The following is a 13317-nucleotide window of genomic DNA, read 5'->3' on the forward strand; positions in this document are numbered from 1 at the left end:
TCTTAAACTGGTTGAGAGAGGTACAGTCTTTAACATGGTTGGGAAGGTCATTCCACATTCTGGGCCCCTTGATTTGCAGAGCATTTCTAGTTTGATTAAGACGTACTCTAGGAATATCAAAACTGTATTTATTTCTGGTGTGGTGCTCATGGGTTCTGTTACAACCTTCTATGAAGCTTTTAAGATCAGGATTGGCATTATAGTTTAGCGTTTTATATATGTATAATACACATGAGAGAATGTGCAGTGACTTAATATCTAACATATTAAGAGATTTGAGTAGGGGTACCGAGTGATGTCTGGGGCCAGAGTTGGATATTGTTCTAATAGCGGCTTTGTGTTGGGTAATTAGAGGACGTAAGTGATTTTGGGTAGTAGAACCCCAAGCACAAATACCATAGTTGAGATAAGGATAGATAAGGGAGTAATAGAGAGTCACCAGGGCAGGGCGTGGTACATAATATCTGATCTTAGAAAGAATGCCCACAGTTTTTGAAACTTTTTTTGATATATTTAGAATGTGTCCCTGGAACACCCAACACCTGGAATTTCTACCCCCTCTACTTCAAGTCCCTCAAGGGGCGCACAAATTCAGTGAGTACAAATAGACAAATAACATTACAAGAATCCTTGACCAGACCACACACTAGAAATTGAAGGGACGACGACGTTTCGGTCCGTCCTGGACCATTCTCAAGTCGATTGTCTCAAGTCGATTGACAATCGACTTGAGAATGGTCCAGGACGGACCGAAACGTCGTCGTCCCTTCAATTTCTAGTGTGTGGTCTGGTCAACATACTTCAGCCACGTTATTGTGACTCATCGCCTGCTTACAAGAATCCCATTTAACATTGCAGGTTTATATAGTAAGTACAGCATATAATTGTTACATTCTTGGGGCAAAATTCTTGTAGCTCCTAAGTATACTGTCTATTATACCATTATCACACATCCAAACAATTTGATGTGGTACACTATTTATTTCCTTATTTCTATAGTTTTCAATAAGTTGACACTCTAATACATAATGTTCTAAGGTGTGGGCGTACGGCATACTACATAATTTACACTCCTTATCTTTTTCACTGACATCAACTCCGTATTGTCAGATATATTTGTATCCTAATCTTAATCTCATGTAAATTGAATCCTTCCAAGTAGACTTTCCTTTACCATAAGTGAAGGACGAATTTGTATTTATTATTGAATAATTCTTAAGTGTGTTACTACTGTCCACCATTGCCATTCTCTTTATCATTTCTTCACCCTCCTGAATCATCTTGATTCTTGTTTTTATTTGTTTCAAGGTTAACTGACATACAACATCAACAAGAGTTTTTTCAGTGGCTCTCTTCGCTATGTCATCAACTACCTCATTCAACAGTATTCCCACATGTGAAGGGATCCACATGAATCTTACTTTATACCCAGTTTTTTCTAGTCTCTTTACATTATCTCTACACTCTATCACAATATTCTGATATACTGGGCGTCTGCTATTTAAAGACTCTAACGCTCCTCTGCTGTCAATAAAGAAGCAAGCATTTTTACCACATTTGACTACTTCCTGTAATCCTGCTAATACTCCTTGGAGTTCAGCCTGCGTTGAAGAGACATTGTCAGTTAAGCGGCGTCCAATAACTGTATCTACAGTGCCGATGTCAGTGTACTCCCTGATCAAGACTCCACATCCTGCTTTCCCATCCCTAGCTACTGACCCATCACAATATACATGTAGAGTGTTTTCTGTAGGCAGTTTTCTAATTATACAATCATATGTTGCCCTCAGATCTCCTATTTCATACATACTTTTTTTCTTATGCAAGGGAGTAATTACTACATCTACATTACAATCCTCCCATGGTGGTGTAAATTTTCTCTTGGGCACAGCAACACACTCTGTAATAACATATCATACTTTATAACATTATGACAATTTATTCATATATACTCTCTTCTTCATCATACACTGTTCACTACTTCCCACCTTTTGAACCGAGAGGATTAATTCATTAGCTCCCCCACCTCTCATTAATCTAATGGCAGAGGCTACATTTATCTCTGAAATTCTATCCCCAATACTCTGCAGATTCAACTCCATCCTCATTATCTCAATCATAGCATTTCTTGGGCATCCTAAGATAATTCTCATGGCTTCATTTTGTACCTTCTCCAACTTGCCCATCCTACCTTTACCAAAACAAGAAATGGCTGAGCCTTCCTTTCGTGAAGATAATCCCCTATCCAGCGCAATAATTTCCCTTTAACACCAAGACCAGCTATAGTTCATATAAGATAACCTCTTTGTTAGCTTTACCAAAAACTCCTTGTAAATCAATGATAAATTCTATAGTAATCATTATAATTAGTTAGACATATTCGTATTGGCGTTTGCCTTTCCATTGGAGACTTTCGGCTCCATGGAGAGTGGGGGACCTGCTGCTTGGGTAACATCTTCTCCTCCATATCAATCTACCCAGGCTCTGCACCCTGGAGAGACCACTTCATATCGACAACCAGAGCACAACTCCATACTTTCCTGGGACTGATGGATGCCTATTACTACTACTAGCTAGACATTTAATAATACAGTCAGAGGTACTTTTGCCTCTGAGGAACCCGAACAAATTACTAGACAGTTGATCACCTATCATATATAAAAGTCTATTTAAAATGATCCTCTCCATCATTTTGCAAAAACACTGTACTCTCCATTAATTGGCTTTTGGGACAGGGATGATCATAGCTTTTTTCCATTTACTAGGCATACTGCCCTCTTTATAGCTAATTAATAATATTAAAGAGGTCTAACAGTGGGCTTTTCTTCATAATGGCAAGTTCATTAAGTATTTCATAAGTTACTCCATGAAGATGAATTTACGTACTTTTTTATTCTACTTTTGAATACAGTATTGGACAATTTATCAATTCATTAGGGAGTGAGTTCCATATATCCTGCATTGGGTCCTTTTATCTGCATGAAACTGGAACCTATCACGGGAAAGCGCTAAGCCATTACGACTATATAGCACTGGGAAGGGGCCAGGATAAGGATTTGGGATGGGACGGAGGGAAAGGAATGGTGCCCAATCACTTGGACGGTCGGGGATTGAACGCCGACCTGCATGAAGCGAGACTGTTGCTCTACCGTCCAGCCCAGGTGTTTGCACAGATTTAGTCTGACTTCAGGAATATGCCTTTTCACCCACATGGTTATAAACCCATGGAACCGCCTACCCGCCGAAGCCGTAAATACCAACTCTCTGTTGAATTTTGAAGTCCAACTGGAAAAAATCCTCATGGAAAATCTTCGAGGACCTTCGACAAGTTGGCGGCTTCCTGTCCCTCTTCCAGGTCACTAGGGTTAGTGGCCCTCAGGTAAATTCAGGTAAACCCTGGCCGAAACGCTGAATGGAATTACACCAATGTTATGTGCTCTCACAAACCCAATGTTCCTTCTTGTATATAAATAAATAAATAAATTAATTAATTAATAAAATAAATACAAGTTGTTAATTTCGGGGCGAGGTCACCCTTTTAATTGGCCCTTACTGATACCTTAAGGCGAAGTTACCCGAAACGCTATGCGTACTAGTGGCTTTAGGTATTGTATGTACTACCTCTATCTTTAAATCAAACAGAATGTTTTTACTGTAACTCTACCACTATGTATGTACTTTTCCTAAATAAATTATTATTATTAGTATTATTATTATTATTATTATTAAGTGTAGGGGTAGTGAGTGTAAAGTTGACGGGCGGTGTTGTTTACCTACAGTAGCGACACCTGACGGGTAGTCAGCCTCGGCCAGGTGGCGGGTAATGTTCCCTTTAACTGTCCAGGCACCCAAGTGACGGATAACACTTTCCTGTAACTATACAGGCAGCCAGGTGACGGAGAATACTTTTCTGTAACTGTACAGGCAGCCAGGTGACGGATAATACTTTCCTGCAACTGTCCAGGCAGCTAGGTGACGGATAATACTTTCCTGTAACTGTCCAAGCACCCAGGTGACGGATAACACTTTCCTGTAACTGTACAGGCAGCCAGGTGACGGAGAATACTTTCCTGTAACTGTCCAGGCAGCCAGGTGACGGATAATACTTTCCTGTAACTGTCCAGGCACCCAGGTGACGGAGGATACTTTCCTGTAACTGTCCAGGCACCCAAGTGACGGATAACACTTTCCTGTAACTGTACAGGCAGCCAGGTGACGGAGAATACTTTCCTGTAACTGTCCAGGCAGCCAGGTGACGGATAATACTTTCCTGTAACTGTCCAGGCAGCTAGGTGACGGATAATACTTTCCTGTAACTGTCCAGGCAGCTAGGTGACGGATAATACTTTCCTGTAACTGTCCAGGCAGCCAGGTGACGGATAATACTTTCCTGTAACTGTCCAGGCACCCAGGTGACGGAGGATACTTTCCTGTAACTGTCCAGGCAGCCAGGTGACGGAGGACACTTTCCTTTAACTGTCCAGGCAGCCAGGTGACGGAGAATACTTTCCTGTAACTGTCCAGGCAGCCAGGTGACGGAGGATACTTTCCTTTAACTGTCCAGGCAGCCAGGTGACGGAGGATACTTTCCTGTAACTGTCCAGGCAGCCAGGTGACGGAGGATACTTTTCTGTAACTGTCCAGGCAGCCAGGTGACGGAGGATACTTTCCTGTAACTGTCCAGGCAGCCAGGTGACGGAGGATACTTTCCTTTAACTGTCCAGGCACCCAGGTGACAGAGGATACTTTCCTGTAACTGTCCAGGCAGCCAGGTGACGTAGAATACTTTCCTGTAACTGTCCAGGCAGTCAGGTGACGGGTAGTACTCTCCCATAACTGTCCAGGAAAGCAGGCAGCAGGAAGTCCGCCCAGCCTTGACTCAAGCTGCACACATCACCAAGAAGCAGAAGCTGCTGTGACAGAGAGGGGATTCACTATGGTGTGCGACAAGTGTCAGAAGAAGTTGGGCAGTGTGAGTACCTCCCCTGCTACTAGTCACTTCCTGTTAAAAATGGTTCCAAAACAGATTTTAAAACCATTCTTAAAGTCCAACCCAACCTACCTAACCTATCCTAGCACAACTAAGTACAGACATTGGGGGTTTGAGTATAACATTCATGCAAAGAATGTTATACTGTTATACTCAAACACTAATGTTATACTGTTATACTCAAACACTAATGCGCATAATGTTTCAGGCAGGTTAAGCTAAACAATACAGGTAACAGAATTTGATCCCCTTTTTGTTGTTTTTAGAACTGTCCAATTTTCTTCTTTGTTAGCTAAGGCAGAGCCATTTCGATTGCCTTTTGGAATTGATGTTTGTTCAACACCATTTTGCATGTTGTCTTGTGTATTTCTTTCACCTTTTTTATTTCTCCATTTTGCTAGAGCCTTTTCATTTTTTGCGGAGCCTTCTTAGTCTCTAGATCATGTTCTTGTGTTTGTTGTTTTTCTGCATACCCTTTGGACCAGATTTTGTTTCTTGGGGCACTGTTAGCTCTCACTTCTGGTTGGAAGGTTTGAGAACTTCTTAATCTCAGGAGTAGAGGATTTTTGTCTTTTGGCTCAGGGGGGGCCTCGTAGCCTGGTGGATAGCGCGCAGGACTCATAATTCTGTGGCGCGGGTTCGATTCCCGCACGAGGCAGAAACAAATGGGCAAAGTTTCTTTCACCCTGAATGCCCCTGTTACCTAGCAGTAAATAGGTACCTGGGTGTTAGTCAGCTGTCACGGGCTGCTTCCTGGGGGTGGAGGCCTGGTCGAGGACCGGGCCGCGGGGACACTAAAACCCCGAAATCATCTCAAGAAGAAGAAGATAACCAGGTGGGCAGTTTCTTCATTTGCAGCTGTCCGGTCTCATTGTTTGACTGGGGATGCAGCCCTTGTTTTGTCCTGTTGTCATTGCCTTTATTTGATGTGGTTTTACTAGAGTGAACTGGCACTGTTCCACTTTAATAAGGTTCCTGACTGCTTCTCCTCTCCCTCTGGTAGGCCCCTTTTTGTGTTTTTTCCATGGTGAAATCCACCATTGAATGAAAGGAAATGCTTCTTCCTGGTGGGTTCTCTTAGTGGTGTAACGTACGGTTATGTTACATTGTTGGGTTGATTAGATACACAGTGTTTAGTGAGTTTCATATTTATTTAGTAGTCCTGGATACAGCAGTGTCGTAGATGTTGAGATGAAGCCTGGAGCAGAGCAGAGAGCTGAGTGTGGCCGGAGTCGCGGAGCTCTATGTGGGAGAGCGTTGTAGCTGGATGAGGTCGTAGTCCCGTAGGCCTGCTGTGTCGAAGCTGTAGCATCTTGGGTCGATTAGAACTGCCTACACTGAGTACTACATTCTTGACTGGCGATTGTACTGGTTTGCTATTCTCAAATCACTGGCTTATATACGGTTACTACACCTCACAATAAGATAGGAGGGTGGAAAAACCGTTACCTGTAAATAGGGATAGGATTATAGCTTGTGTAATTAGTTATGCCATTAAGATGATGAGATAATGGAGCGATTATAGGTTTACTCGCTACAGTGGCTACCTGTTTCCATCAATCCCTTCCGAGGGGGGCTTTGGGGGGGTTTGTCTTTGGTCAATGAATGTCTGTGATGGCTGGCTGGCTGGATCCCCACACTGCCAGGGCTATTATCTGGTGGTAGGGAGGTGTACCTATCGGTGGTAACTGGCTAACGAGTGTGTACATGTGCAACAGGGTTGCCATTATTCCTCTGTGCAGTTTTTTTTTTTTTTTTTTTTTTTTTTTTTTTTTTTTTTTTTTTTTTTTTTTTTGAGATATATACAAGAGTTGTTACATTCTTGTACAGCCACTAGTACGCGTAGCATTTCGGGCAGGTTCCTGGAATACGATCCCCTGCTGCGAAGAATCGTTTTTTCATCCAAGTACACATTTTACTGTTGAGTTAAACAGAGGCTACAGTTAAGGAATTGCGCCCAGTAAATCCTCCCCGGCCAGGATACGAACCCATGACATAGCGCTCGCGGAACGCCAGGCGAGTGTCTTACCACTACACCACGGAGACTGGTTGTTTTAGGTCTGCCTTTCTGGTGGTTTTTCCTCTTTATCTGGGTTGACCTAGTATCCCCAGACTCCCTTGCCTGTAATGAGTGAACCAGATTATGGTGCTGGTCTGTGGAAGGCTTTATGACTCCTAAGGGCCTGGTGGGGCATGATAAGCTTGGAGGTAGTCAGGCGGCTAGCTTAGGGAGCCATCGAGGAAACCCACCAAAAGGAGGCATTTCATTACACTGACTGATGATTTTTTTTTTCACACAATGGGCAAGGCATAGAATATTGTTGTGGGGTTTTAAGGGTTAAGAAATACTTTAATTATAATTTTCATTACAATTTATTTCATGGATCTCTATTCCTTATTCCTTATTATATTGTGCTTATTTTTCATATGTTTAAAAAGTAGGGTAATTATTTCAGGTCATCACCCCGGACACCTGGAAAGACGGTGCACGAAACACAACAGAGAGTGGAGGACGCAAGATAAATGAAAACAAGCTTCTTACTAGCAAGAAGAATCGCTTTAACCCATACACTGTAAGTACAGTTCTAAATATATGCTGCATTGGCAAGCATTATGTGGATTGTTATTGCATAATATTAGGTAATTTATTCCTTGTTATATTAAGACTTGAACAGTCCACCATCTCAATGCAAGTCCAACCGCAAATGTTCTGGGCTTTTGAAGGGCCTGGGCCATTCGGCACCACCTAAAATGTTTATACTATTTTATGTGTTCTAACTTATTTTTTGGATTAAAACTATAACTTCGGTGTAAAAATGTTTGAAACGGAATTTTCTGAGGGGAGCCCTGTCGGCTTCCTGAAGCTATCTAACTGACATGTGCCATATTAGTTTGGTGCCATCAGTCCTTGGAGTTCAAGTACCTACTGGGGGCCCACGAGCCAGAATCTGAACCCCCCCCCCTCAAGGAGACGAGGGAGCAATGGCCATATGAGCTCTCTACATTTAAAGTTTGTCATTTCTGCCATCGACTGGGAAAGGCACCCAGAAAGGTAAATGAACTATTACAAACCTCTTAACTGGTTAAAATTGTAACCTACCTCCAAAAAGAGGCCAAGAACTCTTCTCCCCCCCCCTCCCCAAAAGAAAAAAAAACAGAGAAACAAGCAACATGATGTCTAACTAGCGCACCCGCTCGTTAGTGTCTCCCCCTCCCCCGACAGGGGGAAGGGGGGGACCTCACTCAGGCAAGCAGGCTGCACATCCTCCAGTTTGTTGACTGATGTGCCAGGTGCTAGAGGTCCTCTTGGGCCTCAAGTTTTGTCTGGCTTTGTGTTTGTGGCTTTGTCGGCTCTGTGTGTGGTGGCCAGGTGTTCTTACAAATTTACTGGGCTGCATGTGCCTAAGGTTCCCTTTCCTAGGTGCCCGGTAGGTACTTCTCTTGCGATTAATGGTTACCTTGCCTGGGTCGTTCGGGTATCGCTCCTATTTGAGGCCTTCATCGCTTGGTATTGTTCTCGCCCTTGAAGTTCACCGGGGGTCTTGAGCTTCCCGTCGTGCCCCAGGTAGGGAATGGGTTTGTGCTAGGTGGGGGTATACTGCGGCTAGCTCAGCTTGCGTTCAGCAGCGGCCGAGGCTCCTCTCTTGGGACTGGTTAGTATGTGTGTTGCTTCGGGGTACTTTGTTTCTTTGTTTTTTAGTGCATTTTTCCTTACTTGGCAGAGGAGGTTTGCCTAGCTTCCCATTTGGTTAGCCTAGATTGTGTTTGGTAGTCCTCCTCTGTTGCCCCTAGGTTTTACGGTGACAATAGCCAGTTTGCCTGTAGCAGACAGGGCTTACCATCTTGGCTGGCCCCAGTGCTTGGGCTGCCTATATAGAAATGAATTTTCCTCTTGAGGGCAGTAGCACTCTAGGTTTCAATTCTTTTAACCATGTCGTGGCACAGTTGACTAAGGCACGTCTGGGATCATCCCGGGTGTAGGTTCGATTCCTCATCACGGCCCTTGTGGATTTGGTCATTTGATATATCACGCTACTGTATTGTGATTTCTGTGTGTACAGTATTCCCGTATAGGCGAGACGGGGCTTACACATCTTACAGACCTTGGAAATCCCTGTGGGGCTTGGGGGGTACCATGGGTGTGTCTTCAGAGCCCTGTCTCGCCTTATGCGATGCTGAGGGGTGTTCGTTGCCTTTGTCTCGTGGTGATGATCATCTGTCCTGCCTCTGTCATGCTGCCAGTTGGGTCGGTGACACCTATGACCCTGAATCATGCGAGACTTTGTTTCCCCGCTTGTTATTTTCTTTTTACTCATTCCTTGTCTGAGGATGCTAGGGGTCAGGTGGTGGCTTGGTTGCATTCTAGGTATTCCATGTTGTAACGGGCCATGTAGATTGTCTGGTTGGAAGCCCCGAGCTGTCCCATTTGGATTTTAGGGACCAGGATTTATGGGCGTTGGTTATTACAATCTTGGTTCCGTCTGCTCCCTTGCTTCCTTCACAGGTCAGTGTTGTTCGCCCTGCTCCTTTCCTCCTGCTTCCGGCTCCTAAATGTCCGAGGGTTTCTGAGCTGTGGCACAGTTTGGCTGGTAATGAGGCTCACGTGGCTTCAGGGGTTGCCCCTTCCGACGCGAAGACGGAGGTTGAGCCAGATTTCCTCGCCGAAGTTTCAGAATCGGCCCAGCAGACTCCTCTCTTTGAAGCATTTTCCTTGGACTCTGCCTTTTCTTCAAGGGTAGTGGGCTTGGATGCGGGCTCTGCCCCGGGGACTGTGCCAGGGGTTTCCGGGTCTCGGGGGGGGTAGTTCGCTTGGAGTGGTCAGACTCCTTTTGCTCCTGCCTGGGCCTTTGTGCCTTCTGTGCGGGGTTTGTTGTTGCAGGATCTTCTTTCCACCTCTCCTTTTTGTGGAACAGTTCTTGTCCTCTTCAGCTACCGCTAGCTGTCTGTTGTCGGACTCTTCCTGTGTCTTTGGGATCGTCCTCACGTTTCGAGACAATTTGGCAGAGCTAGGGCACCCAGAAATTGGTGTTTCATTACATTCAACGCTTTTTTTTCTTCGGGGCTTGGAACAGTTTTTGTCATTCCTGGATGCTTGAGTGGCGAGAGGTGGTGACTGTGGTACAGGTGTTTTTGGACGGTCCTTCTTTTGAAGGGGAAGGGAACTATCGGGAGAGAGCGCCAAGCCATTACGACTATATAGCACTAGGAAGGGATCAGGATTAGGATTTGGGATGGGCCGGGGGAAAGGAATGGTGCCCAACCACTTGGACAGTCTGGGATTGAACGCCGACCAGCATGAAGCGAGACCGTCGCTCTACCGTCCAGCCCAAGTGTTTGAGCCACTCGTTGACTGCCTGTTTGTTCCCACTCTTTTCCTGGGATGTGTGCTTGATGCAGCTCTGTACCTAAGTGCCCTTGCTGGTGGAGTGTCACCTGCTTCCTGTGCTTGTGCGAGGGTGCTAGGTTCTGGCTCTGGTTCCCAGTTTGCTGAAAAGAACTCCGTGATTGATGCGATCTAATAATTAGAAGTCATCTCGGTGAAATAGCTCGGAAATTGGAGTCTTCTTATATTCAACACTGGGTTTATTGTTTGCAAAATGAGACATAATTGTGGATTTAAAATAGTGAAAGAACCAAAATAAGATTCAATAATGTTAGTGAGGGGCAATGGGGAAAGGTTCATAACAAATTATTCCATTCAAACTGGTTCTCACTGTACATATTGTTGTCATATTGCTGTACATTCTTTGTGACATACTCGGTTATTGTTCTGTTTCAGACTAAATTTGTGGAATGTCGAATTTGCCGGACGAAGGTTCACCAGGCTGGCTCCAACTTCTGCCAGGGTTGTGCTTACAAGAAGGGCATTTGTGCCATGTGTGGCAAGAAAATAATTGACACAAAAAGTTATTGTCAGTCATCAGCCTGAAATGTCAATCAGCCTAAGAGTATCTGTGAATGTGAAGGACTTTCTTATTTCATAATACAGTACTTGGTTTATGATTAACAGTACTATATCCTGTTAGTTTGTAGTACTATTATTGCTAAATTTAATAACTAACATGTGGTCAAGAGTGTAAATGAAACATTAGAGGCACTGAAGCACTCTGGTAGAACAGTGAAAACTCTTGTATGGATTAATGCATGCTAAAGAATATTTGCATAATGACCAATCGGGATTTTGCAATTTTGCCACATTTTTGGCCTTTTTGATATAAATAATATGACACTTATGTTTTTATATTTTAATGGATACACATGACAAAAATTCCTGTAATTGTTTTTAATGGAAGTACAAAAAAGTATATAGGAAATGATAAATTTTGACTTAGGACTTTAGAGAGGTGCTGCCTTGTCATTCCAGGGGGCCAAAGGAGGCATGTTTGAGAACTTGGCTTACATTATGTACACAACTACATAAATCACTCTGTTGTTTCCCAAAAATAAGATTCTGTACATCACTAAATGTGTGTGTTAAAGATTGAGGTACAGTTGGTGACCAGCCCCCCCCTCCCCCCCCCCCACTCCGTCTCGCTGTTGTATCTCTCAGTAGTCGATAGTTGGTGAGTATTCCCTCTCACAGTTCCTCCTTCCTTAACACGGTGACCAGCCACCACTACTTCCTCTCTGTTCCTCCTTCCTTAACATGATTGGTGACCAGTCACCACTACTTCATTTCACAGTTCCTCCCTCCTCAACACAGCTGGTGACCAGTCACTGCGCAGTCATCGGGAGGACATACCTTTATGCAAACTGCACGTATTACGAAGACAACCAGTCACCACTACTTCCTCTCGCAGTTCCTCCCTCCTCAACACAGCTGGTGACCAGTAACCACTACTTCATTTCACAGTTCCTCCTCCCTGAACACAGCTGGTGACCAGCCTGAGCAAAGTTAAATAAGGTTCAACTGTACATGTACATATCAGTGCCAGTGAAGCTGGTCATATGAGACATCACTCGCCTCTTTTTTTTCTGTTCTGTACTTGTAGTGTACGTGAGAAATGTTACATTTTGACCAGACATGGAGTGACCCCACATAATGGGAACCCCACATAATGCAGTTTACACTGTAGGTATAATACTCTGTTATGTGCAGACGATGAGTCTCGGTAACGTGGCTGAAGATATGATGATCAAACCACACATCGGAGAATGAAGAAACGACGCTCCAGTCCATCCTGGACCATTATCAGGTTGTGGCTAATGGTCCAGGACAGATTAACAACAATACTAATATGAACCTTAGTCCTGGCTTTGTTGATGACAGTATATATCTGTGACCCTTTCAAAGTACAGTATATACTAAAATACTCTAATCTTCTTAACAAATGTGATCAACTTAAGAATGAGAGAACGGGGCAAAGCTTATCCCTTTTTCTTACCCCTTTTCTTATTCTTACCTACCTCTTATTCTGATCGTATTCTTACCTTTTTCTCTTACCGCCTCTCGACCTCTCATCTCGTTCTCTTGCCATATTGATTTGTCTATTCCTTCCTCTTCTCTATCACACCACTTCATAATGGTCCCGGATGGACTGAAATGTCGTTGTTTCTTAATTTTCTGATGTGTGGTTTGGTTATTGCTCTGTTGTGTGATTCAGTCACACTGCATAATATAATTTTAAATATGTAATCATACAATCAGCTTGTAATTCACCATTTACTAATTTCCATTAATTTTGTTGAAAAAAACTAAAAAAAGGTGATCAGGATTTTGGTCACCAGCTGCAGTCCTAGTGATTAGCGATACTTAATCACCACCAAAAACTTTTTTTAATTTTTGCCCATGCTCTAAATTGTTCAAAGTTTGCTTATTGAATACTTTAATTATTAGATGTATTTGGTTGATGATTTATTTCTGAATTATATGTACTGAAAGTAATTGAAGTGTTTGAGTTGGCAGTGTGGTGTATGTTCTGGCCAAGTTACACTCCTGCTTGTCACTAGTGACAGACAATATACTCATTTTTATAGACTGGTTATCTCCAAAATGTTTGCCTCGGACTCTGGGATTACAAGGTGAAGTCTGGGAAGATTTAAAAGTAAATAATTTTGCACACTCTTTTGGTGCCTCTGAAAAATACTCTGCAAATTTTTTTGCATGAAAATGACATCCTTGCAAATTTTTGAGAGGTTTATCTTTAAATTTTGTTTAGTTTTCTAGTAGAAAATTATTAAATTCATGTTTCTACATATTTAGATACATAAATAATATAGTGTATAGCATAAACAATGAAATTGTTTATAAAATATATTTGCAATAAATACACAAGAAAATATTTTTGTACTTTTTGTAATACTGGCTGCTCTAGTTAACCCAATGT

At 43.1% G+C, this 13317-nt stretch overlaps 1 protein-coding gene across 3 annotated transcripts; it reads left to right on the plus strand.

The window, feature by feature from the left end:
- Positions 1–3742: 3742 nt before the first annotated feature.
- Positions 3743–13272, plus strand: LOC123771254 (cysteine-rich PDZ-binding protein). Of its 3 annotated transcripts, none has more exons than XM_045763713.2 (4): positions 3758–3820; positions 4845–4972; positions 7447–7563; positions 10770–13272. In XM_045763713.2, the coding sequence occupies exons 2-4, from the start codon at positions 4937–4939 to the stop codon at positions 10917–10919; spliced, it is 303 nt and encodes a 100-aa protein (XP_045619669.1). In that variant the 5' UTR covers positions 3758–3820; positions 4845–4936; the 3' UTR covers positions 10920–13272. The 3 variants fall into 3 exon arrangements, with proteins under 3 accessions (XP_045619667.1, XP_045619669.1, XP_045619668.1); XM_045763712.2 differs by having other exon boundaries at positions 3772–3892; XM_045763711.2 differs by having other exon boundaries at positions 3743–4972.
- The last annotated feature ends 45 nt before the right edge of the window (positions 13273–13317 follow it).

This window comes from Procambarus clarkii, chromosome 54 (assembly GCF_040958095.1).
Source record: "Procambarus clarkii isolate CNS0578487 chromosome 54, FALCON_Pclarkii_2.0, whole genome shotgun sequence".
Classification (NCBI taxonomy): domain Eukaryota; kingdom Metazoa; phylum Arthropoda; class Malacostraca; order Decapoda; family Cambaridae; genus Procambarus; species Procambarus clarkii.

Excerpts from the sequence above, each read along its gene's own strand:
- LOC123771254 (XM_045763711.2), top strand. The coding sequence starts at position 4,937 with ATGGTGTGCGACAAGTGTCAGAAGAAGTTGGGCAGT. Across the intron at positions 4,973-7,446 it reads GTCAGAAGAAGTTGGGCAGT|GTCATCACCCCGGACACCTG; the intron begins GTGAGTACCTCC and ends TAATTATTTCAG. Across the intron at positions 7,564-10,769 it reads ATCGCTTTAACCCATACACT|ACTAAATTTGTGGAATGTCG; the intron begins GTAAGTACAGTT and ends GTTCTGTTTCAG.